General features: G+C 39.6%; 1 protein-coding gene across 4 annotated transcripts in view; it reads right to left on the bottom strand.

Moving 5' to 3' along the window:
• PCCA (propionyl-CoA carboxylase subunit alpha) overlaps window positions 1-27405 on the bottom strand; it is a 436745-nt gene that overhangs the window by 292198 nt on the left and 117142 nt on the right. For all 4 annotated transcript variants that reach the window (XM_005586175.4, XM_005586176.4, XM_065533441.2 and 1 more), the window contains exon 8: window positions 6557-6593. In XM_005586175.4, the coding sequence (XP_005586232.3) occupies window positions 6557-6593 (37 nt within the window). The remainder of the gene's footprint in view (window positions 1-6556; window positions 6594-27405) is intronic.

The raw sequence follows: 27405 nt of genomic DNA, 5'->3' as shown, positions 1-27405 counted from the left end.
GTTACTGTACACACACACTAAGATGGCAATAGTTTTCATTATAAAAGAAAGAAAATAACAAGAGTTGGCAAGGATATTAAAAGACTGAAAGCCTTATACATTCTTGGTAGAAATGTAAAATGGGACAGCCACCATGGAAAATAATTTGCTAGTATCTCCAAAAGTTACACATAGAATTACCACATAACCCAGCAATTTCACTTCTAAGAATATACCCAAATTAATTGAAAACAGGTATACAAACAAATACATGGACGGAAATGTTCATAGCAGTACCATTTACAATAGCCAAAAGGTAAAAATAAACCAAATGTCCATCGATAGATTAATAAGTAGATAAGGCCAGGTGCAGTGGCTCATGCCTATAATTCCAGCACTCTGGGAGGCCAATGTGGGTGGATCACTTGAGCCCAGGAATTCAAGATCAGCCCAGGCAACATGGTGAAAATCCATCCCTACAAAAAAATACAAAAATTAATCAGGCATGGTGGCACACACCTGTAGTCCTAGCTGCTCAGGAGGGTAAGGCAGGAGGATTACTAAAGCCCAGGAGATCGAAGCTGCAGTAAGCTGGGATCACACCACTGCACTCCATCCTGGGCAAAAGAGCGAGACACTGTCTCTAAAAAATAAACAAAATGTGGTATGTACATGTAACAGAAAATTATCCAACCATAAAAAGGGATAAATGGTAGAACATGGATGAACCTTAAAAACACTATTCTGTGTGAAAGAAACCAGACACAAAAGTTCATATGTTGTGATTCTATTTATATAAAATATCCCCAGAATAAGTAAATCCATAAAGACACAAAGTAAATTAATGGTTGTCAAGGACTAGATAGAAAGAAAGCAAGAAGTAAATACTAATAAGTACAGAGTTTCTTTGGGGAGTAATGAAGATGCTCTGAAATTAGATAGTGATTACAGTTACACAACCTTGTAAATACAACAAAAATCACCGAATTGTGCATTTTTAAAGGTTGAATTGTACAGTATTAAAAATTTATCTTTTTCAAAATCTAATCTTTAGTATAAAAATCTGAACAAATTACCTCCAGGGCCAGAGGGTAGGTGAGAACTGACTTGGAAGGATCATGAGGGAACTCTCCAGGGAAACAGTATGTTCAGCATCTTGGTGGGGTTCCAAGTTACATATATATGCATATGTCAAAATCAATAAATACAGACTTAAGATTTGTTCACATTATATTGTGTGCGAATTTGGCATCAAAATAACAAAACTGTATACAAATACTGAATTCAATTAATAACACATATGTCGAAGTATTTAATGTGACATATACTGGTTGTGCAATTTACTCTGAAATGCTACAAAAATAAAATGGATTAGTATATGAACAGATGAGTGGTAAAGCAAATCTAGAAAAAGGTTAATAGTGGGATCTTGCTGTTGGGTATACAGGTATAAATTGTAACAATTCTTTCTAAATGTCGTATGATTCAAATTTTTCAAAATAAAATATTTGGGGAAAAGTTAATGAATAAAAAAAAAATCTGCAAGTCATGAATACTATGCAGAAATTTAGAAAATAGTTACAAGACAGAGAATGACTGGGTGACAGTATTAGAGCATCTTCTCTTGAAGACATGATACTTAGGCTAAGATATGAAAGACTGCAAGGAGCTATTTATGTGAAGATATCAGTAAGAGTCTGCTAGGTCCTGCCATCCCCCTTCACCCTGCAAAAGAAAAAAAAAAAAAAAAAAACTTACCCTAAGGCCCTGAAATTTGCTGTGTTCAAGTAAGCCAATGTGAGTGAAGTAAGGTAGGCAAAGAAGGGAGTAGTATACAATAAGACTGGAGAGAAAAGCAGGTGTCAAATTATATGGGGATAGTAGTCAGAGTAAAGAATTGTGATTTTTATCTAAGTTCAAAGGAGTCATTACAGAATTTAAAGCAGAAATGGGCTGGGATGAGATGAAATGTGTCTTTGTTCTTTAAAGAGTTTAAATATCTTACTGTCAGCTATGTGAAGTGTTTAAGAAATGAAGTAAAGAAACTATTGCCATAGTCCCTGCAAAAGACAAAAGTAGTTTGGAGGAGAGTGGTGGTAATGAAGACAGTGTATATAAGACGAACTGACAATACCTATTGATGTATTTACAATAGGATGATGAGGAAAAGAGGCATCCAGGAAAGACTCTGAGTTTTGGCCTGACTGAAAGGGGTGACATTTATTGAGATGTGGAAATTCTGGGAGAAGTAGGTTTGTAGTATAGTAGACTTGAGGATAAAAAAAAAAAAAAATGTTTTTGTTTAAATTGGGCATGATTTGTGACTGTAAGAAAGACAAGCAAAGGAAAAGAATCTGAATAATCTGGAAGTTATTAAAGGACAGGTTTTAGATTCACAATTTATTTTCCTTTCAAGAATCAATTTTGACTTGATTGTATTAAGGACCTTTAGTCCAGAAAAAGGATCAAACTTCAATGGAAATCAAGCTCACAGATTACTGTTGTCTATCATTGAGGTTAAAGACAAACTGAGGATCAATAGCTCTGTATCTCTCAACTTAGATAGGTCAAAGGAAAAAATCAGGAATAAGAATGAGGGAAACCAGGTAGTCCAAAAAACAAATACATACAAGTAACATATTAAGTCTTAACTGTCTCTCACCTCATCAAGGATAGGAGACTGTCTGCTGCTTTCATTCCACATATAACACACTTAAGTACCTTACAGTATTTTACACTAAGTAGTTGCTCAAATTTTAGCTGCCATCCTGTAATCTCACTAGTTTAGACAAAGTATAATAAAAAATCTGTGGTCTTTGGAGCCAAACAAACCTAAATTTAAACCAGGGTCCACCACTCAATAGTTCTGTGACCTTGAACAAATTATTTACCTGCCTAATCATTAGTTTCCTTAAATGTAAACGAAAATAATTAAACTCAAGAATTAGCATTAGAAACAACATTTCCAAAATGCCTGGCCTAAGGAAGAAATGCTCCATAAACTGGAGTTACCATTACATAAAAGACACTTAATTCATCAATGCTCAATACAGTGAGTTTCCTACTTTGGCAGCATAGATTCATGGTTCCAGAAGAAAAGCAAAGACATGAGAGAGGAGGAAATCACGTAAAACAGGATGAATTTCATTTTCACCACATAACACGGAAAGAATTAAAAGTGAGAACTCTATGAATAGGTATAACACAGGGACAATCAACAACTTACAAATGGATAGGTTCAAAGGTTTGACTATAATTCAGTTGTTTAGAACTAGCAACACATTTTTCACATGGAATGATAATCATAGTTAAAATGTGATATATCTCAATAAAATCAGTAGTAAAAAACTTACAAAATATCAAACAACACAGAAAGCCAACAGACTTTAATAAAACATAATTTAATGTATTTTAGAAAGTAGCACTTCAAGGAAAAGATTTTATGCAAGGCTTCTGAGGTGATTCAGAAGAGATTTTCAGGGAAATTCCAAAAGCTTTGTAAGAGCTGATGACCCTAGTTCTTTATGGTTTATTTTACCTCAAATTTTATAGTTTCCCTTTCTTTCAGTATAAGCAAAACACCAGTACTCTTATACTTAATAGCCATGATTGCTATCATTTATTTCACAAGTGAGAGAGAGCAATTGGGGAAGAATTAGAAGAAAGATAGGAAAGAGGCCGGGCGCGGTGGCTGAAGCCTGTAATCCCTGCACTTTGGGAGGCCGAGACGGGCGGATCATGAGGTCAGGAGATCGAGATCATCCTGGCTAACACGGTGAAACCCCGTCTCTACTAAGAAATAAAAAAAAAAAAACTAGCCGGGCGAGGTGGCAGGCGCCTGTAGTCCCAGTTACTTGGGAGGCTGAGGCAGGAGAATGGCGTAAACCCCGAAGGGGGAGCTTGCAGTGAGCTGAGAGACGGCCACTGCACTCCAGCCTGGGCGACAGAGCGAGACTCCATCTCAAAAAAAAAAAAAAAAAAAAAAAAAAAAAAGAAGAAGAAAGATAGGAAAGAGTAGGAAAGAGAAAGGAGTCAAAGGATGTGCCCAAGTGCAAAGAAAAGAGACTTAGATTAGGTAACCTCAGTAGGAAAAAAATAAGAAAATGAAAAGAAGGTAAAGTACAGCATTAAAATATTGAGGGAGGAAAGCAAAGTGATGAGAACTGGTTAGAGAGAGGCCCATCACGATGAACTGGTTCTCTTAAAGGTCACAGGTTATAACTAAAGCAGAAGATGGTCGCGTGCGCTGGCTCATGCCTGTAATCCTGGCACTTTGGGAGGCTGAGGTGGGCAGATCACCTAAGGTCAGGAGTTTGGGACCAGCCTGGCCAGTATGGTGAAACTCCATCTCTACTAAAAATACAAAAAAATTTAGCTGGCATTGTGGTGTGTGCCTGTAATCCCAGCTACTCAGGAAGTGAAGGCAGGAGAATCACCTGAACCCAGGAGGCAGGGGTGGCAGTGAGCAGAGATTGAGCCACTGCACTCCAGCCTGGGAAACAAGAATGAAAACTCTGCCTCAAAAAAAAAAAAAAAGTGGAAGAAAAGGCAAGAAAGCAAGCAAAGCAATCCACGGCCTGCCATTTACACAAAGGGAATGCTTGGAAGTCCAAGATTCACCATTCAAAATGTGGCACTGCAGTGTAACTGTAGATTTTCGTCTAATCCCTTTATGTCCCCAAATTTCTCTAAATATTGTCCTTTTTTACATAGATACTATTATAATAAAAACAGTATTATTATATCCATTGAGGTTGATAATAATGTCTAACCTAGAACTAGAAAAAGGGCTTTTTAAATGTAAAGATGTCTGACAGGATGAAATTAAACTATTTTAGAAAACTATCCTCAAAAGCCAGTAGGTATATTACATGCCTCTTAGGCAATGAGGAACACCAGTGATTTCAAACCATGGACAGAAACTTTTGATTTTTCTCAATAAAGAAACCACAGAATCAGTTACATATAGTCCAATTTATTTAGCAGTCGAGCAAATGTTCCTATGAAGTACTGAAATGCTTTGTGAAACATTAATGATTCTGAAAAAAAATAACGAAGAGATGAGGTGGTCAGATAAAATAAGATTTTCTATGGTCTGGTCTTAAATCCAGGACCTATATCAATAAGATAGATTTTTGCAAAGCAAACAACAAAACACACTTAATGATGAGCAAAGCCCAAACAATTTAGACAGAACCAACTATAAACAAGGATGCAACAAGCCAAACTGCTTTTCAGGTCACTAAAGACCTGCTAAGTTAGACTGTCCCATTTGCAAAGAACACGCTTATTAGTACAAGTGATCACTTCCAGACCAATAAGATATTTCTACATATCACAACTATATGAACTTTGCCAAATCAAATGCTCTCTAGAGGCAGAAAATAGATCTAAATAATCTTAATGAGAAAACAGGCCCACAGAAATGTTTGTGTGGCACGATGAGATGCTTGGACTGAGGAGTTCAGGAATGCTGAGAAGATGCTGGGATCCCTGACTACAAGCATTGCCTCATTTCTCTCATTTCTGTACACATTTCTGTCAAATATATACAATTACTGATTTAATTATTAAACCTGCAAAGTTATTTAACAATATTGTTAATCCATGACAATAGCATGCCCTTAAACATTTTCTCAATTAGCAGATACCAAAAATAGTTCTCATGACCGCCAAGAATATTTTTAAAATTAAAAAGTTGCGAGCCGGGCGCGGTGGCTCACATCTGTAATCCCAGCACTTTGGGAGGCTGAGGCAGGTGGATCGCCTGCGGTCAGGAGTTCGAGACCAGCCTGGCCAACATAGTGAAACCCCATCTCTACTAAAAATACAAAAAATTAGCTGGGTGTGATGGCGGGCACCTGTAATCCCAGCTACTAGGGAGGCTGAGGCAGGAGAATCACTTGAACCCGGGAGGTGGAGGTTGCAGTGCGCCAAGATCGCGCCATTGCACTCCAGCCTGGGCAACAAGAGCAAAACTCCATCTTAAAAAAAAAAAAAGAAAAGAAAAGAAATTAAAAAGCTGGGAAACACTGCCCCAAATACAAGTACATGTAAAACAGCCATTAAAAACTCCTCCAGTCTACCTTTTATTCCAATTTAGAACATTCAGTTCTAATTTCCCACATCTATTTTATCTTTCCTGTTTAGCAAGATTAAGTTGATACCTAACATCTTAGAAAAAGGCAAAAACTTAAAGAACTATATCAAATATGGTATCTTCATTTTAATCCAAATGTTCTTAATTTTAACAAACCACATTCAACTGTGTACATATAAATTGACGTTCAACTTATATCCAATCTTTAGAATTCTTAAGACAATTCCTTCTTTGAATTAGCCTGTGATTTCATCTTACAAAAGAGCTATGTATAGCTAAGGTCAAATTACTCTTTAAAGTCTCCTTTAATAATAGAATTTGGTAATTCAACTGATAAATTCTTCCAGAGCAACAAGTAATCAAAATCTAAAACTATTAAAGTATTATTTGCTCTATGGGAATTACTTATTACCTGTTGACTCAACCATATCTGCTGAAAGACACAGAAACCCTACCAAAGTTAATTTAAGGACTTACCAATTTCCCTTGCAATTCTGACAGCTTCTTCTGCATCCTGTAAAAGCAGGAAATGAGACTCAACATTAATCCCATGAGGCATTGCACAATGTCTTTAGGGCAGTCATATATTGCACTACTGTCTCCTCCGATTCATTTAATGTTCAATTTTACAACCTTCTAACCCTTTTCATTCAGAGAAATTTAAAATTAATACCATAAGTGGAATGTAAATTCTACCTCATCATTATTATATTAAGAAACTCAAAGCAGTTGAAATGAGCTGGCAGGAAGCACTACCAGAATTGCCAATGATTTGGTGCAGTTGCCGGAATTTAATGGCAGAATTTAGATGTTTACAATCAATACTGAATCATAAATCAGGTCATTAAAGCTTGTCCGCAGCCAGCTTGTTTCTGTCCAATATTATGCGTCATGTTTTCCTAGATTCTGTCAGCAGGGGGAGTTGATTCTCTATTGTTTGGGAGTAGTTGATCGATTTTCCAGAAATATAAAAGTTAATTTCCAGTACCTACAGGAATTATAAATTGTTCCAAAAAATCCCTTTGGCAATCTGCATTACCTTTTCTGTTCTATTGTTTCTTTCGTCTTTTTACCAGGTACATATTTTACCTCTACAATTGTATCTTGTTACATAAATTAAAACTTTAATTTCAATGAACCAACTATTGGAGAAAAAAACTCCAAAAAGCAAAAGAAAGAAAATGCTTCCCTAAACAGTAAAGGGTAAGAGTTTATCCATTTAAGGATTAGTTATTGCTAAATATTAACCAATGCCACTTCTACCTCTAAGAAGCTGAAAAGACAAAAACTTCCCTTGAATCTAAGTAATTTCACTGATCATTAACCCTCTCCTAACACATCCAACACAGGACACTGCTGAATCATTTCCCCAAATAGCAATAAAGATAGTGCTGAAATCTAAGCCTCCTTTGTGCGTGTGTGTGTGTGCGCGTGTGTCTGTGTGTGTGTAATTTAGTGACACAAACTAAACTATGACAACAACTGACAATATTGTTTTGAAACCACAGCTGGTGTGACTGAATTTTTAGAAAATGACTAAAATGCTAAAGTGAAGCCCAGTGTTTTTTAAGCTTTTAAACTAATACATTTAAAATGTAGAGCAACCATATCAGAATCCTCCAAGAAAGGGGGGAGAAAGGGGATGTTTATAACTGGTTCACTTACGTCTAATAAAAAAAAAAATCTTCCTTAAAGGTCTTCAGTACCTAATAACATCTCCTGAATAAGGAGGTTGGCAGGGGAAGTTGTCAGAAAAATTTAATTTCCTTTCATTAGCCAGTCTGCTCCACAAATAGGTGCTTGTTAAGTTCAAAGCGGTCCTGAAAGCGACATCAGTTTTAAGTTGTTTTTTGTTTTTTGTTTTTTTTCCACTCCAAGCAGTCACATCTGCTAATGAGATTTTCCAAATAACAATTGTTTTCAAGTCAGAGATAAATCTATACCTCCCACCCTATGCCTTCCAAAATCAAGGTTTACTGCTTTATTACACCTTGCTGTTTTCGCTGACCCTACATTCTCCAAATTTTAGCTTAAAGGGATGAAAATCCATGAAAAGGGTCATTTAAGAATGTTAGTGGTTTCCACACATTGAGTTGGAAGGTTCTTTGTTCCAGCCAGTGACAGTTATTGGAGAATACTTCCCCTTAATAGCCTCTCTGTCAGGAAGTGTTAAACCTGCCAAATGTGAACAATTAGTGCCCCTTGAACAAAATACAGGAAGAGTGATGGCTGATGAAGACTGGATTATAATAAACCTGGAAGAAAACTTTTAACATTTCTTTCCAACGTGATGAGAGAAAATAAACTGCTATCTAAAAAGTTCATCACTTGAGAGAACAGGCAAATTTTAAAAGGTAATTCAAAAAATCATCAGTCATATTTTGTCACTTATTTGTATATACATGTTATAGCTGTGTGTGGATATATAAAGCCATATCTATACCTGACACGGCAAACTAAAAATTCCACTGCCACAAATCCAATACTTCTGTAGAATGCCACAAAGCAATCTTATCTTGCAACTTAACAGCATGCTTAAGTTTTCTTACTATGAAAATCAAATTCTACTAAATGAACTTTCAAATAAAATCAAGCTGCCTTAAAAATTAACTTTTTACTTGTCATTCATTCATCCAAAAATTCTTTACTGAGGGTCTATTATGCACTGGACATTAAAAGCTCTATTACTGGTTCAGTAATAAACTACTAAATATTATACATTCAGCTCCAATATGGTCTTTCAGAACAAAGTTTCATTATCAGGCTCTACAAAATTACTTTTGAAGAGATTAAAAAAAAAAAGCCCTATAAAGCTCCAAATTCAATGACACTAAGTGACATCACTGTAAAAGTTGCCTATAACATCATAAGTTTAAAAAAATTTTAATCAAACTCTGAATCAACTAAAAAAGGACCAACAATCATCACCAAAAACTGGGCCAAAGATGAAACTAAAAGCTCTTCACATAAAAACACTTCTCAAAGGAAAATATCTATGCTCAGCCTTGGTCACAATCACAGAAACACAAATTAAAACAATGAGATCTCACTTTTCATCCAGCAAATTAAAGTCTAATAATGGCCAGGATGACAAAGTTAAATACTTCTTATATTACCGGTATCGTAGAAAATCGTATAATCTTTTTTAAAAGAAATTGCCAGTATCTATCAAAAGTTTGAGGACATGTTATCTTTTGTTCTGAAATTTTACTCCTGGGAAGTCATCCTACAGACATACCCACATGCATGGACACAGACATTCAAAGAAATTCATTATTTTGAATTTGTTGGTGGTGTTTTAATAAGAAAAAAATTCTGAAAAACAATTTAATAAGCCTTCAATAAGGGACTAGTACATCCGTAAGATGAAATATTAGCCTTTAGAAAGAATGCAGTTGATCTATATGTTCTTATTCAACCACTTATACATTAATTCAATAACTATCTGCCCAGCAACACTACATGAAATACATTTTCTGCCCTCACGGAGCTTATTACAAACTAATGAGAGAAACAGAAAATAAACCAATCAATTGATAACCAAAATAAATGTTACACAGAAACAAAGAGTATTGAGGCAAGAATACTAGGGAGAACTTGTTTCAGAGAGGCTGCTCAGAAAGGCCCTTCTGGAGTGAACTTTTAAAACTAAGGATAAAGACATTTAGCCAGGCCAAGCACAGTGGCTCACATCTGTAATCCCAGCACTTTGGGAGGCCAAGATGGGAGGATCACTTGAGGGTAGGAGTTTGAGACTAGCCTGGGTAACATGGCAAGATCCCTATCTCTACAAAAAATACAAAAATTACTGGGTGTGGTAGTGGGACCTGTAGTCCCAGCTACTTGGGAGGCTGAGGCAGGAGGATTGCATGAGCCCAGGAGGTCAGGGCTGCAGTGAGCCATGATGGCACCACTGTACTCCTGCCTGGGAAATAAAGTGAGACCCTGTCTCTAAAACTACACACACACACACACACACACACACACACACACACACACACATACATACAAACACCTAGCTACCATGAAAAGATCAGGCAGAAAAGTTACTAGACAGAGGGAACTGCATATACAAAAATCCTAGATGAGGAAGCAATTTAATAGGGAAAGAATATCAGTCAGCTAAAGTTGAAATGCAGTAAGGAAGCAGCAGCAAAGCACAACATAAGGAGCATGGACAGCATGGCCCTGTTCTGGCCAGGCCTTACGGGATTTGGTATGTGGTCCAAGATGCCTTGGTTCTATACAAGGCAATGACGAATGATAATTAAGTTTTAAGAGAGTAACGCTTACACTGTAAAAATAAGCAAAATAAAGTATATACTGGGGGCGGGGGTAGCAAGTTGGAGTACATAGAGTATGACCTTACCTACATTAAGACCGAAATACACATTTGAATGCACAGGAAAGTTTATGCTTTGGACAGCTACCAAAACCAAGTTACTGATCAAAAGTAGGATAGACAGCCAGGCATGGTAACTCAGGCCTATAATCCCAGCTACTCAGGAGGCTCAGGCAGGAAGATCGCTTGAGCCCAGGAGTTCTGTATCAACCTGAGCAACACTGCAAGACCTTGTCTACATTTAAAAAAAAAAAAAAAAAAAATTAAATTTAAAAAGTAGGATTAAAAGTAGTAGGATAAGGGAAATTAAAATTGTATGCTCTTACGTACATGTTGAACTTTTTCACCATAAGAATCATAATTACATACTTCATATTTTCATAGTTTAAAAATTAAGCCAGCCATGTCTGAAGTTGTTTTCCAAATTGTTAATGATTTTGAGAACATATTTAATGTTATCAAAACAAACTAGGAGTCCCCAAAATCCACTTAAGCTTTTCATGACATCCCATAGCCTCAAAACCAAGGTTGAACTCCCTAGGCTGGTTTCAATACTTGATCCTGTCTGCCTAAGCATGAGTCTCAGCCCCACCCCTGTTCATCTTGCACCTTACCCTGCCGCCCAAGGCCCAGGCAGGCTCCCCAGCCTTGCACGGCCTTCTCAGTTCAGCCAGGCTCAGCCAGGAACTCTCTCCCCTTTTACCTCCTTTCACCAAACCAGCTCTTATTACAACAGGCCCAATTCTGGGCCCTGAAGACACAGGACAGAACAAGAAAGGCATCATCTTAGCCAACAGGTAATTTACAGGCTGGTAGAAAAGACAAACCTTCAAGACAGCCACACAGCAGCTAAGGAACGATTACGTGGTGCGTGTTATGTAGAAGTTGTAAAGAGGGAATGAGACAACAGGAGATCTCTAATCCAAAAATAGATTCCTGAAAATTTTCTCGGGCGTGGTGACTGAAAGGAGACCTAAGAAATACAAGCGTAGTGAAAAACAGAGCGTCTGGGACCTGAAGAGAGAGGCTGAGGGGAAGCAGGGCCTCACAGTCACATGAAAGAGACTGAACTGCAGCCTCAGAGCAAGGAAATGAAGGACTCGCTCTGGTTGCAGGCTGCAGAATTCTGGCATAGCATCTGCTTACTTATCTTGTGCACTGTCCACCCTCTGCAACTCCCTAGCCCGTTAAAATGTAAGCTCCATAAGCACAGAAACCCCTGTCCAGCTGTTTCAAGTTAGGTATTTAAAATCCCGAGCACAGTGCCTGGCTCAGTCGTTATTCAATCAATAGTGTTGGAAGAATAACTGAATGAATGAACAAACAAATGAACACTTTGAGAGGCAAGAGGGATCTAAGAGTCAGGCTGGGAGGCAGTAGTCTGGGTGAGAGGAAAATAACCATTTCCTCCCAGAGTTCACGGTGGCATGCTTCCAATTTCAGCTAATGCCACGTTCTTTCCTTTTTTTTTGAGATGGAGCCTCTGTCACCCAGGCTGGAGTGCAGCGGCACGATCTCCACTCACTGCAACCTTTGCCTCCCGAGTTCAAGTAATTCTCTTGCCTCAGCCTCCTAAGTAGCTGGGACTACAGGCGCACACCACCACACCCGGCTAATTTTTGTATTTTAAGTAGAGACAGGATTTCACTGTTTTGGACAGACTGATCTCGAACTCCTGACCTCAGGTGATCCGCCCACCTCGGCCTCCCAAAGTGCTGGGATTACAGCCATGAGCCACCTCGCCCAGCCTGCCACTTTCTTTAGGGTTCCTTTCCAGTCCTCCCACACCTGGCTAGGTATCATCACTGTGTGATCACATACACGACAACCTGCAATTATGACAGCCCTTGTCACACTTAACCTTCATGAGGGCAACAACTAGCTGTCTTACTCTCTACTAAATCCCCAGAGTTTAGCAAATTCATGTAATCAACACATTATTTCTTCCATGAATAAACAACTATCTGCATCAGCTTCCATAAAAGTAAGTCTGTTAGGATAAGACACAATCTCATAAATGCCAACAGAACTATTTATCTCCAGAGCAGCAGTTTTATAAGTGAGTTAACTGACATCCAAAGCTAGGGGTTCAGGGCAGGGACTCAAGAACCAGACAGACTTCTGTTCGAAATGCTTGTTCCCTGGTGCCGTAAAGAAACAGCACTTGAACATAAATTTAATTTCCTCAGCAAGGTCATTTGTACTTTCTGCAGAAAGGGTACACTCGCCAGCAGTTCTGCCATGAGAGTACACTGAACAATGGAGACAGGATCATTTATAACCTGAGGCGTCCCCCCCACTGCTGTGTCTGGTTTCCATTGGCTGGAACGGGACCTCACATTATGTATTTGTCCTGATTGGCTAGCAACATAGAACTTTTTAAAAGAGGCAAAGGCAGAGGAGAACAAAGGAAGGAAGAAGTATCTTGTGGAATGCTAAGAAAGGTAAAAACACCTTCAAATAAGGAAGAGGAACAGGCTATGACTTAATGCTTGCTTGGACCAGTATAAGCATGCCAGGGCAAATATTTAGGTTAAATTTTGGGAGCTAAGAACATAAAATACATTGATTTCTTTATTATAGCTAGCAGATATTTAAGAATGTTAGCACAGGCCTTTGAATAAATTTTGCTTCTAAGAGAAGTTACTATTTATTCCCAATCAGATGCAAAGGAAAGTCTTTGAGGAGGAACCTCTACTTTACTTTTTACATTTCGGTTTTGCTTCAGTTTAAAACAAGGTGCACTCAATGAAATACTGTTGGCATTGGGCAAAACCAAGCCCGATATTCTTGGAATTCTCAGTCCAGCACTTCTTCCACCACATCATTAACTTCCAGAGTTTGAATTTTAGGTTTCATAAAACCTGCTCTTCTAAAAAAATATAGTTCTACTCCATAATTTTTAAGTAAAGTGTTGCATTAGGGAAAAAAATCAAATTCTACATGGCAGTAAGTTTTCAAATTGAAAAGCCACAAGTTTAACTTATAATACAAAACAATAGAAAGCAGCTCATTTCAATGTACAGATATCAAACTTTATTTCATAAAAATGTAGAAGGTTAAACTTTATTTTACTAAATATACTTTGTGGGTTTTTTTTTCTTTTCTTTTTTTTTTTTTTTTTGAGACAGAGAGTCTCGCTGTGTCACCCAGGCTGGAGTGCAATGGAGCGATCTCCACTCATTGCAACCTCCACCTCCTGGGTTCAAACGATTCTCCTGCCTCAGTCTCCCAAGTAGCTGGGATTACAGGTGCCCACTACCACACATGACTAATTTTTTTTTGTATTTTTAGTAGAGACAGGGTTTCACCATGTTGGCAGGCTGGTTTTGAACTCCTGACCTCAAGTGATCCTCCCATCTCAGCCCCCCAAAGTGCTAGGATTACAGGCGTGAGCCACCACGCCCAGCCTTTGTTCTTTATTTATATAAAATAATTATATTTTAAACAAAACAACATTATCTCTTCACAAATACAGCTTGGTAATATTTGAAGAAAAAGTGGAGTTGATTATGCTTAACACTCTTTAGAATATTCCTTTTTTTTTTTTTTTTTTTGAGACAGAGTCTTGCTCTGTCGCCCAGGCTGGAGTGCAGTGGCCGGATCTCAGCTCACTGCAAGCTCTGCCTCCAGGGTTTACATCATTCTCCTGACTCAGCCTCCCAAGTAGCTGGGACTACAGGCGCCTGCCACCTTGCCTGGCTAGTTTTTTTTTTTTTGTTTTTTTTGTTTTTTTTTGTAGAGATGGGGTTTCACCACGTTAGCCAGGATGGTCTCGATGTCCCCACCTCGTGATCCGCCCGTCTCGGCCTCCCAAAGTGCTGGGATTACAGGCTTGAGCCACCGCGCCCAGCCTAGAATATTCTTTTTTTTTTTTTTTTTTTTTTTTTTTGAGGCGGAGTCTCGCTCTGTAGCCCGGGCTGGAGTGCAGTGGCCGGATCTCAGCTCACTGCAAGCTCCGCCTCCCGGGTTTACGCCATTCTCCTGCCTCAGCCTCCCGAGTAGCTGGGACTACAGGCGCCCGCCACCTCGCCCGGCTATTTTTTTTTATTTATTTTTTTTTTTAGTAGAGATGGGGTTTCACCGTGTTCGCCAGGATGGTCTCGATCTCCTGACCTCGTGATCCGCCCGTCTCGGCCTCCCAAAGTGCTGGGATTACAGGCTTGAGCCACCGCGCCCAGCCTAGAATATTCTTAAGACAGCTCTCACATCTATAAATTACATGACACACAAAACATGAAAATATGAAAGGGCTTAGAACAATAGATTCTATTAACGTAATGTTCAATAACATCCTATAATTTATTAAAAGAAAATTTCTGACACATTACATAATAATCGTCCCCAAAATGGAAGAAAAGTCAAATATGCCAGGCGTGGTGGCTCACACCTGTAATCCCAACACTGGGAGGCCGAGGCGGGCAGATCACAAGGTCAGGAATTCAAGACCAGCCTGGCCAACATGGTGAAACCCTGTCTTTACTAAAAATACAAAAATTAGCCAGGCGTGGTGGCACGCACCTGTAATTCCAGCTACTGTGGGGGCTGAGGCAGGGGAACTGATTGAACCTGGGAGGCAGAAGTTGCAGTGAGCTGAGATGGCGCCGCTGCACTCCAGCCTTGGTGACAAAGCAAGACCCTGTCTGGGGGAAAAAAAAAAGAAAAACAAGTCAAATATAAAACTTTCAGCAGAAGTGATAAAACAAATTTGATGCTATTCATTTTTCCTTAAAAATTTTCATTTGAGTGTTTAGAATAGTTTTATTTTCATATCACAAGTAATACAATTGAGAAAACAAAGAAAAGCACACACAAAAATTAAAAATACATCAGCAAAAATGCTCAGATGATCGTATTCCTTATGGTTTCCAATCAGGAGGTAGGAAAAAAAGAAAAGTCCAATGATACCATTTTATTCTATTCTTCTAAGTGATAAACATCCCCGTGGTCCATTCTTTCTGTAATCCCAGCTTGTCCTGAGGGAAGGCACACTCAGGTTCTGAAGCTACTTAACTCTTTTGAGCACCAATGGAGAAAGAGTTACAGGAAAGTACTAGGAATATAATGCCAAAAGAACAGCTTAAGAAATGGAGAAAAGGGAAAGAAACCAAGCGAACCAGTACCCATTTCTTTTATTCCTCTTATTCCTCTATTACAAAACAACTCACATTAAGTGGGCTCTATTATCCAACCCAAGAATAATAACAGTAAAAAGTCCTATTTTACTGTGACTATGATAGGAGTGTGGACGATGCTACAAAAACCAACTAAATAGTAGGAAAAACCAACCAGAAAAAACGTGAAAAGAGCTAACAAAAATCTGGTGCCTTTTCTGCAAGCATTTATTTGTTAATACCTAGAACATGGCCTACGGGACAACCAAGCCTAGTAGTTAAAAGCTCAGGCGTTGGCCTGGCACGACGGCTCACGCCTGTAATCCCAGCACTTTGGGAGGCAGAGGTGGGCAGATCACCCGAGGTCAGGAATTCGAGACCAGCCTGGCCAATATGGTGAAACCCTGTATCTACTAAGAAAACAAAAAAATTAGCCAGGCGTGGTGGCGCATGCCTGTAACCCCAGCTACTCAGGAGGCAGAGGCTGCAGTGAGGCAAGACAGTGATAGTGCGCTCCAGTATGGGCGACAGAGCAAGACTTTGTCTCAAAAAAAAAAGAGCACAAGCACTATGCCAGAAGGCTTGGGCTCCAATACTGCTTCTGTGGCTATGACTGAGTTACTAGAGTGCCTCTCTGGTATTTGGTTTCCTCATCTGTAAAATGGACATAATAACAGTATCTATCTCATAGATAGATACTATGACATAGACATACTATACATAGACATAATAACAATATCTATCTCATAGATAGTTATTAAGAAGATGAAATTAGTCAAGGCTGAAACACATTAGAACAATACCTGGCCCACAGCAGGTACTCAATTAAGGTTAGTAACTGTGAGAAAATGGGCAGCCTGCCACCCCAAACTACCATGTTGGTACCTTCCCTGCCTGGCCTTAGTTGTTATATCCTGTGTCATTACTCATCTTCTGAACCTAGATAACAAAGAACTAATCCTGGCACTCCAATACTGGAAAAAACATGTACTTCCTCTCTCATAATGCACTGGATCAGACGATCTACCAACTCGGTATTGCTGGTGAACAGGGCAAAACACAGGGAGGCGCAGAAAACACTACAACAAAGACAGGCAAATTCGAATCATTCTTCCCAGATGCTAAACACCCACACATTTTTATAGTGGTATTAGTGTCAACACCGACCGCCATGCACGATTCAGACATCTTTCTCACTTGCTACTGCCTACTTACCGACCCTTAATTTTCTACTCTGTGGATGAGAATCCTGCTACCCATTCATATGAAAACCACTTAGGAGTTTACTTTCCTCAGCTGGTTCTAGAAGGGAATCAGTGACTGTTTATAAAAAAAAAAAAAATCATTTGTTTCAAGACACTATAGGTAAGAGCTATAGCTGCACCCTAAAAGCTGTCCTCAAACTATTCTGCATTCATATATAAAGTAAAGCAGAAACTTTTTAACAATCCTGGGCTCAGGAATGGCTTTCTGGCTTCCACATAATCCAGTTAACTCAAAGCGAGGCAGAAAATTCTTTCTGTTTTAATATACTTTCAAATCTTTCGGCCAGGCACAGTGGCTCACGCCTACAATTCCAGCACTTTGGGAGGCCATGGGGGGCGGATCACTTGAGGCCAGGAGTTCCAGACCAGCCTGGGCAATATGGCAAAACCCTGTCTCTACTAAAAACACAAAAATTAGACAGATGTGGTGGTCCACACCTGTAAACCCAGCTACTTGAGAGGCTGAGGCACAAGAATCACCTGAAACCAAAAGGTGGTGGTTTTCAGTGAGCCAAGATCGCACCACTACACTCCAGCCTGGGTGACTGAGTGACACTCTCCATCTCAAAGAAAAAAAAGCTTTCTAAAATTTAGTATACTTTTCTATCATTGTAAAAACAGCATAGTAAAAACAATTGAGTCTTTTTTTCCAAAATATAAAGCCTTTGAGACTTCATCAGGAAAATAAATTATTCTTGGTTTAGCAGGGACAAATACACTAATGTTTAATGTTACACTTTCTAACTGCTAAGACACAGCTTGTCTCCAATTTTTGGTTTTTGTTTTCGGGGTCTTTTTTAAATGAGTTCCTTCACACTAGCTTTTTTAGTTATTGGCCTCCTTCTGCTAAAGCAAGAGTACAGTTTTTAAAATCTGGCTAATTCGGTGATAAAAAAAAAAATTACTATTTTAAATCTACACTGCCTAATTTACAAAACTCATTCAAATACATGACCATACTCTGTTCTGTGGTGTAAATGGGTATTACTATTTCCTCTCTGTTTTGTTTTGTTTTTTTTTTTTCCAGATGGAGTCTCGCTGTGTTGCCCAGGCTGGAGAGAAGTGGCGTGATCTCTGCTCACTGCAAGCTCCGCCTCCTGGGTTCACGCCATTCTCCTGCCTCAGCCTCCCGAGTAGCTGGGACTACAAGCACCTGCCACCACGCCCGGCTAATTTTTTTTGCATTTTTAGTAGAGATGGGGTTTCACTGTGTTAGCCAGGATGGTCTCGATCTCCTGACCCCGTAATCCGCCCACCTCGGCCTCCCAAAGTGCTGGGATTACAGGCGTGAGCCACCGCGCCCGGCCTATTTCCTCTTAACGAACAATTAGAACTACAAGACATTAAATGAATTTCTTCCGAAACTGGTGTGCTGATAGGTATTACAACCAAATGCAGTAAAATAATCATCAATGATCCTTCCCTCCGCTTCATACCTGACGTTGAACAGATCACATAAACCCATGGATTCCATTTACACCGTCTTCCTCAACACCATCTACTTTGTTGCATACAATACTTTATTTTAGGGGTCTGCCGTTTCTATCCTGGATTAGAAGAGGATCCTAATTTGTTTACCAACTTCAAGTTTTGCTCTGCTCCAATCTATTTTCCACACAACAAACCAAAATGAGTTTTCTAATGCCACATTTCTGTCATGTTAACTCTTCTGCATGAAATTATTCAGAGGCTCCCAAAACCACAAGAAATAAGTTGCATCACATTAAAGCCCACACATATCTGGATCCTAACTTTCTCTCTAGCTCCCTTTCTAACCACTGCCCCTCATACCACAAATCTGCAGTTTTCCAGAGTTCTCACTGTCTCTCACCTCCAGGCTTTTGCAATAAGATGTTTTCACTGACATTAGAGCTGTGTCCATCATCAATCTCACTTTTCAGCTAACTCACTACTACTCAGATTTCAGGTTTTACTTAGCTATTATTTCCAGTGGAAAATCTGCAATGATACCCTAAAACTAGGTTACATGCCCATCCTACATGGGCCCCTGCACCTTGAGCTTAGCATTATCAAAACGTAGTCAATTGCCTCAATACTTGCAGTCCTCCCGAAGAAGGCTTTAAGCTCTTTGAAATCAGGATCTGTGGCATGTTATTCATTGCCTTAAAAAAAAAAAAAAGAGCTGGGATCCCAATTCCTGTCTCCAGTATCTTTATGTGCATGCCTTTCACTCTGCTCTCAAGTTCCTGAGATCAAGGTAATGAAATGTTGCATAAAACGAAATTTGTTAAAGGGAAATACTTGAACCAAATGATTACTTCAGAATTACATTTTAAAACATTAATTTCTCTCTAAGGAAAAGGATGATTCAAGGACAGATTAATAAGCCATAAAGAAAACAGATGCAGAAGACCACTGAAGTACTGCACACAGTGCTTTAAAGGAGTATGGGTAAACTGTCTCCATGTAACATCCTAAATGTTCAAATAAGAAAGGAACAGAGGTTTGAAGGAGAAATGTAACAAACTAAAATTGCATCATAACTGGTGGAAACTACTTGGGCAAAAAAAGTAGACTATAGTCACCAAGGAAAATAATTTAGTCTTAAAAATACTGTAGACTAATTTTAAAAACACTAAACATTTTTTAAAAGATAGAATTACCTATAATTGGCATATGCACTCTGCCAATGAAAAACTGTTGCTAACACAGTTGCTAAAAACACAAGATATTCCAAAATTCGGTACTATTAATTTCCATCAGCAAACTTCTATCTGCATAGATATCCTCAAAAGTAATCTTATACTCAATGACTCTAAAATAATAAATGTTAAATGTGAACAGTGTAGCTCCAAGTGAATGTGGAGTCACTATACCAGAAACCTAAACTAATAGCCAAATATAAAAGAAAAATATGTACAGCCTCTTGTATTAGAAATAAAAACAAACTAAAAATAAAATTAGTATTAAAAATTATTTCCGGTCGGGCATGGCGGCTCACACCTCTAATCCCAGCACTTTGGGAGGCTGAGGAGGGCGGATCACCCAAGCCCAGGAGTTCAAGACCAGCCTGGCCAACATGGCGAAACCTCATCTCTACTAAAAATACAAAAATTACTAAAAAATTACTAATTACTAAAAATACAAAAATTAGCCGGGTATGGTGGCGCATGTCCGTAATCCCAGCTACTCCGGAGATGGAGGCACAAGAATCACTTGAACCCAGGGGGGCGGGGATGGAGTGAGCCGAGACTGTGCCACTGTACTCCAGCCTGGGCAACAGAGTGACAGTCTGTCTCAAAAAAATTATTTCCACCAGGCGCAGTGGCTCACACCTGGACACCTACAATCCTAGCACTCTGGGGGCCGAGGCAGGTGGATCACTTGAGGTCAGGAGGTTGAAACCAGCCTGGCCAACATGGTGAAACCCCATCTCTGAAATGAAACGAAATGAAAAATCAGCTGGACATGGTGGTGCATGCCTGTAATCCCAGTTACTCGGGAGGCTGAGACAGGAGAATTGCTTGAACCCGGCACGCACAAGTTGCAGTGAGCTGAGATCACACCACTGCACTCCAGGGAGAGACTCCATCTCAAAAAAAGAAAAATATTTCCCAGGGTAACAAAAGAACATTCCTTTAAAATTATTTTTAAATGCTTATCTGAAAACTATAACCTGCAGGTTCAGTTGTGGCGTCACAAATTCAGAAACAATCATTAGTGCAGACAATGAGAATCAATCATGATTTGAGAATGTAATAGGATGTTACAAATCATCTAATGCATACAAGGAAAAAAACTGAGAAGATGAGATTTCTTTTCTCCTTTCTACCTTTCCATATTTTCCAAATTTACTAGAACAGAGGCTGCAAATTCAGATGCAGCCTCCTAAGAAGATAACCAAAATAACCTGTTGAACAAGCAAAACCACGTGTATTACCCACAGAGACACGTTCCAGGCCCACTAAAAGCCACAGTTCAAGATCCTAGACTTGGCATCTGCATGCTTCTCTGAGGCCCACTGAGCGACCCCCGCGGGGGTCTCCCCACCCACAATGGTGAGATGAGTCTCACACTGGGTAGAGCTCCAATTTCCTTTTCAAGAACTGTAGGAATAAAGACCCGCTGAATTTCTGATCACATTTGAAAATGTTTAATATTGGAAGAAACCTCCCATACTACTAACATAATGTCCTCAACATTTTTTGTTCTAAGTCCGTAAGTCAAAGTTCACCTGAAAGAAGACAGGCACAGGTTTCATAAGCCCATCTTCATGTTGACTCTAGAAGCCAGTGAGTTCAGAAGGTTTCAGCAGATCACCATCCCAATAGAACACAATTTACCTGGGAACCTGGGGTATTTTCCTCTGTCTTGACTTGCTTTGTCCATGGAAGTCTGGGCCTAGGAGATAGAGTCTTTCCAAATCTTAAACCGACAAGGCACTGTCAGGTTTACAGTTAGAGACGGCCAACGATTAGGTTGTGAGCCCAATTCATGAGGTGCACAAACAACATATTCAATATGCCATTAGGAGACTCCCATGAGTTTGGCTCAGACTAAGTCTGTGGTCTCTCAGAGTCAGACTTCTGCTCTTTAAATGCATTAAATATGTAATGGAAATTCACCGTCTTCTCTTTCTAAAGGGCATCATTTCACCAAGGATAGTTACAAAGTGGGGAACAGGGAGAGGGAAATAGGAAGACCTATTAGAAAGGGGAAATGAGAAATATCCTGAGTGACTTCAGACCCCAAACGCACAGAAAGCCAGTGGGGTTTAGAAAAACTGAATGACTGGGTGTGGTGGCACACGCCTGTAATCCCAACACTTTGGGAGGCCAAGGCAGGTGGATCACTTGAGGTCAGGAGTTCAAGACCTGGCCAACATGGTGAAATACAGTCTCTACTAGAAATACAAAAAAAAAAGTAGCCAGGCATGGTGGTGCACACCTGTGGTCCCAGCTACTTGGGAGGCTGGGGCAGGAGAACCACTTCAACCTGGGAAGTAGAGGTTGCAGTGAGCCAAGACTGCACCACTGCACTCCAGCCTGGGTGACAGAAAGAGACTCCGTCTCAAAAAAAAAGAAAAAAGAAAAAAAAGAAACTGTAGATATTGGACAAGGTCTTTTGAAGGCTATCACCAAAATCCTTCCTGTGAAAACAGGTAACTCTAATCCAGTTGTGCTGGCAGAGGAAGGATAAGCCCCTCGGAGACTTCCAGGGTGGGTTCTTACTACCTTCAGTTAGCATTCAGGAGTAAGCCCTGAAGTAATTGTGACCCCAGCTCCTTCCTCACTTCTTGTGAGCAGCCTTAGGCCAGAAACAGAAAATGTTATAAACAAGCAAAAATTGTCTGGGAAGGCACCACAGTCAAACAACACAACTCCATATTACACATTCAAAAGAGCCTGAAAACAAAGGCAGTATAAGACCCAGAATAAGATGACACACTTGAAGATAAAACTAGATGCTCCCACTCCAAAAATTAAACACCAGTCTTTTGATAAAGACACCTGAGACATTGTAAGAAGAAATTACAATGGAAAAATAATTGTTGTTTTATTCAAGAGAATGGGGGAAAAAATGATAGTAGGCAACGTTCTAACAGCAAATCAAGCACCCATTTCTCCTTTTACTCTTCAACTCACAAGAAGAATTTTCACTAATTATTAGTGGAGAAACAAGTAAAAAATTTATTGATATGGGTGGCACAATATTTACCTTAATTCCTGCCATTGTTCCACAAGCTCTCCCTCGGAATCAACAAACTACTCGGTTGATAGATATCGATAATAACTGTCACATTTCCCACGTCCCAGCACACAACGGTCACCTTTGGACCTTTAGCCAAGAAACATTCCCTTCCTATGAGATACTACATCCATTAATTTCATAAGGAAAAATCTCCTATGTAAACAGAATTTCCGTATCAAATGCTCTCCTGATGGTCTCGTCCTTGAACCCTTGAGGACTCCACCATTCATCATCAAGCCAGAAATAATTTGGACAGTGACGCATTAGTATTCTTGTGAATAAATCAAGTACAAATTGAAGATACAAAAAAGGCAAGATTCCTTGTCAAAAAAAATATATAATTATACTGGTAGAAATATTCAGGCTGAGTAGATCAAGGTTCATAATGACACATCCAAACCCCTACCCAAATTCACACAAATGTCTAAAACAAAAAGGTAAAGAGGAAAATACCTCATAAGGAAATAATAATAATAATTTTATCATACACTGCTCAGGGGTTTGCAAGGCTGCAATCAGGGAGTGAACCAGGCTACATTGTCACTGGAGACTCAAACGGGGAGAAATTTGCTGCCAAGCTCATTCAGGTAGTTGGCAGAATTATGTCCTTGTAGCTGCGTGAGGAAGGACTCCAGCCTTTTGCTGGCTCTTGGGTAGAGATTGCCCTTACATAGATTCTTAGAATCTGCCCACCATCCACTGCCAAGCAGGCTTCCTCAATATGGCTGCTTACTTTATCAAGCCAGCAAAACGAGTCTTGTTCTCTAGTCTGTTAAGATCAAGTATTATATAATGAAACATAATCACAGGAGTGACACCCAACCACTTTGCCACATAATGTGATTGAATGCAGTGACATCCCATCACTTTTGCCATATAATGCAACCTAATTAAGGGAGTAACATGACATCACCTTTGCCATATTCTATTAATTAGAGAAGCAATTCACAGGTTCTACTCAAATTGAAGAGGAGTGGATTATACAAGAGGAAGGGAGTAGATAAAGGTTTGGATGCCTGACAGTTTCTCAAAAAGATAAACATAGAATTACCACATGACCCAGGAATTCCACTCCTGGGTACATACCCCAAATAACTTAAAAACAGACATATGGCTGGGTGCAGTGGCACACACCTGTAATCCCAGCACTTTGGGAGGCCAAGGTGGGTGGATAACCTGAGGTCAGGAGTTTGAGACCAGCCTGACTAACATGGTGAAACCCTGTCTCTACTAAATACAAAAAAAAAAATTAGCCAGACATAGACATGGTGGTGGGTGCCTCTAATTCCAGCTACTTGGGAGGCTGAGGCAGGAGAATCACTTGAACTTGGCAGAGGTTGCAGTGAGTCAAGAACACGCCACTACACTCCAGCCTGGGCAACAAGAGTGAAACTCCATCTCAAAACAAACAAACAAATATATAAGCAAATACTTGCATACAAATGTTTGTAGCTATACTAATTGCAATGGTGAAAATGCAACCCAAATGTCTTTCAACCAATGAATGGAATTTTTTTTTTTTGAGACAGAGTCTTATTCTGTTGCCCAGGCTGGAGTGCAGTGGCGCCATCTCAGCTCACTGCAACCTCTGCCCCCAGTGTTCTAGCGATTCTCCTGCCTTAGCCTCCCAAGTAGCTGAGATTACAGGCGCCTGCCACCATGCCCGGCTAATTTTTTTTGTATTTTTAGTAGAGACGGGTTTTCGCCATGTTCGCCAGGCTGATCTCGAACTCCTGACCTCAGGTGGATTTTTTTAAAGTGGTATACTCATACAATAGACTATCACTCAGCCACAAAAAAAGAAAAAAAATCTGATACATGCTATAACATGGATACTATATTTATATTTTGCTTGGTTGAGTCCAATGTTAAGTCTATCTAAAGTCCTTATTTTCACATATTTGCAGTTAAAGAATTTCTTTTTTTTTTTTTTGAGACAGAGTCTCGCTCTGTCACCCAGGCTGGAGTGCAGTGGCACGATCTTGGCTCACTGCAACCTCCACCTCCTGGGGTCAAGCGACTCTCCTACTCAGCCTCCCGAGTGGCTGGGATTACAGGCACGCACTACCATGTCTGGCTAATTTTTGTATTTTTAGTAGAGACGGGGTTTCATCATGCTGGCCAGGCTGGTCTTGAACTCCTGACCTCATGATCCACCCGCCTCGGCCTCCCAAAGTGCTGGGATTAAAGGCATAAGCCACTGCGCCCAGTCTTGTATTTAATTTTTAAAATAGACTCAAATTCTCTTGTGAAATTCTTTTCTTTTCTTTTCTTTTTTGAGACAGACTTCTACTCTTCTTGCCCAGGCTGGAGTGCAATGGTGTGATCTTGGCTCAGTGCAACCTCCACCTCCCAGGTTCAAGCGATTCTCAGGCCTCAGCCTCCAGAGTAGCTGGGATTACAGGCACCTGCCACAACACTCGAATAATTTTTGTATTTTCAGTAGAGACAGGGTTTTGCCATGTTGACCAGGCTGATCTCAAACTCCTGACCTCAGGTGACCTGCCCACCTCGGCCTCCCAAAGTGCTGGGATTACAGGCGTGAGCCACCGCGCCTGGATGAAATTCTTTATATACTTATCTATTTTCTCCATATTTTCCTCGGATTTCTTTAACATATAAATCGTAGTTATCTCAGCCAATTCCAAATATCTAAAGCATATGTGGATCTGTTTCTATTGTCTTTTTTTTTTTCTCTTGGTTTTTGGTTTCTTTTGGTATTTAATAAATGTGACTAATCAATATGTACTAAATGGCAGACAATGTGTATTAAATAGGTATTATGTATAAAATGTACCTCCTAGAATATTATTTATTCAACAAATACTTAGTGAGCACTGACTAAGCACTGACAATATGCTAGGCACCATGCGCATGTGATACAGTAATAAAGAGAGCAGCATCCCTGCCATCAGAAGCTTGCACTCCAGTGTAGGAAGGAGGCATTTACCTAACACTAAAATGGCCTTTAAGGCCCTAAAAATCTAAGCTCCCTACTATACCATTACCTTTTTTTTTCCCTTATCTCTAAATTGTCTCTCTCTTGATGATTCCAATCACATGCTTCCTTGGTGTTTATTCAGTATCAGGTACACTTCAATCTCAACCAACAATCTTGCACTTGTTATTCTTTCTGCCTAATATGCTTTGCTCTTCTCCAGGATAGCAACAAGACGTGTCCTGCCACTTCCTTAGATGGTCTGCTAAACATGCACTTGGCCCTCTATATCCTTGGGTTCTGTATCCACAGATTAAACCAACCACAGATGGAAAATACTCAGAAAAAAAAAAAAAAAAAAAAAAAGGAAGGAAGAAAGGAAAGAAGGAAGGAAGGAAAGAAGGAAAAATAAAACTACTGCAAATTTTAAAACACAGTGGGACAACTATTTACATAGCATTTACATTGTATTAGGTATTATAAGTAATCTAGAGATGATTTAGAGTATACGGAAGGGCTGCGCGCAGTGGCTCACATCTGTAATCCCAGCATTTCGGGAGGCCAAGGAGAAGGACTGCTTGAGCCCAGGAGTTTGAAACCAGTCTGGGCAACACAGTGAAACCCCCGTCTCTACAAAAGATAAAAAGTAGGCAGGTGTGGTGGCACACATCTATAGTCCCACCTATTCAAGCAGCTGACGTGGGAGGGAGGAGCACTTCAGCCCAGGAGGTTGAGGTTGCAGTGAGCCGTGACTGTGCCACCGCACTCTAGCCTGGGTGACAGAACAAGACCGTGCCTCAAATAATAATAATAATAATAATAAAAGAAAGAAAAGGTGGCAATTAATGCTATGAAAAAAAGTAAGATTGTCCAGGGCAAGTTAGCACAATAAAAAGAGGAAATGTCCTACTCAGGACCCAGAATAAAAACCCCCATTTAAGGAACAAAGATAGGAAGAACAATCGGGAGGAATCTAAGAAGGGGCATTCAAACGAGCCAAAAAACACAAAAACTAGAACTGAGTAATGTGCCAGAAGTGAATATCTCAGAGGGAAGTATGGAGTGACCAAGAGACTCAAATGCTGCTGAGAGATTGATATAAGATCAGAATTCAAGCTTATATACTGGATTTAACAAAGGGAAGAGGTTGCTGGTAGCTTTGCAAGAGAAATTCAGTAGGAATGAGGAAAGAAGCTAGATGGCAAATTTAAAGATAAAGTGAAAGATACAGAAATGAAAGTGAAGAAGGGCAATTCTAAGAGCTTTGGCACTGAAAGGGAAGAGAGAAAGAAGGTGGCAACTAGCTGTGGAGTGAGAGGGGTGATGGTGCTGTATGAATGGAAGAAATGCTTGTTTCTTTCCCACTAAACTGTGAGCACTATGATGCGCAGATCACGTGTGTCTCATCACCACATCCTTCCCACACAACTGAGTGAACAATACATTTGTTCACTGAGCATTTTTAACAGCAATGATAACAGAAAGGAGCTAAAAGATGAGAATTTTAAGACACAGAAGAGAGAAAAGATAATCAGTAAAACCATAGCCTGTGAAGGCTATAAAGAATACATTTGGAAAATAGGAGGAGAAACTGGCTTTCCAGAGGATGTGGAACACCTCCTCCTTGTACCAAGGGGGAAGAAGCGACATGGATAAATGTAGATAAAAGTAAATACAGGTAAATATGGGCAAGAAGCTGAGGATATTTATTAACCAGGGGCCAAGTTTTCTAATTGTCCTCTAATGCACAAAATGATCTTGCACAATGAAGAACAGCCCAACACAGAATGCCAAAAGTAACAACAAGAAATGCTGAAATGAAGAGTTCCTGCAGGCTAACTCAAATCACAAGGTTAAAACTCTACATGAGGACTCTCTTCTAACTAGAAAAAAAATAGAATAATTTTTCATGGGAAAAGGGGAAATTGCATACTTCAATTTCTGCATTTCTCCCT

The sequence above is a fragment of the Macaca fascicularis genome, chromosome 17 (genome assembly GCF_037993035.2).
Source record: "Macaca fascicularis isolate 582-1 chromosome 17, T2T-MFA8v1.1".
NCBI lineage: Eukaryota > Metazoa > Chordata > Mammalia > Primates > Cercopithecidae > Macaca > Macaca fascicularis.
This window is presented reverse-complemented; position numbering and strand designations above follow the sequence as displayed.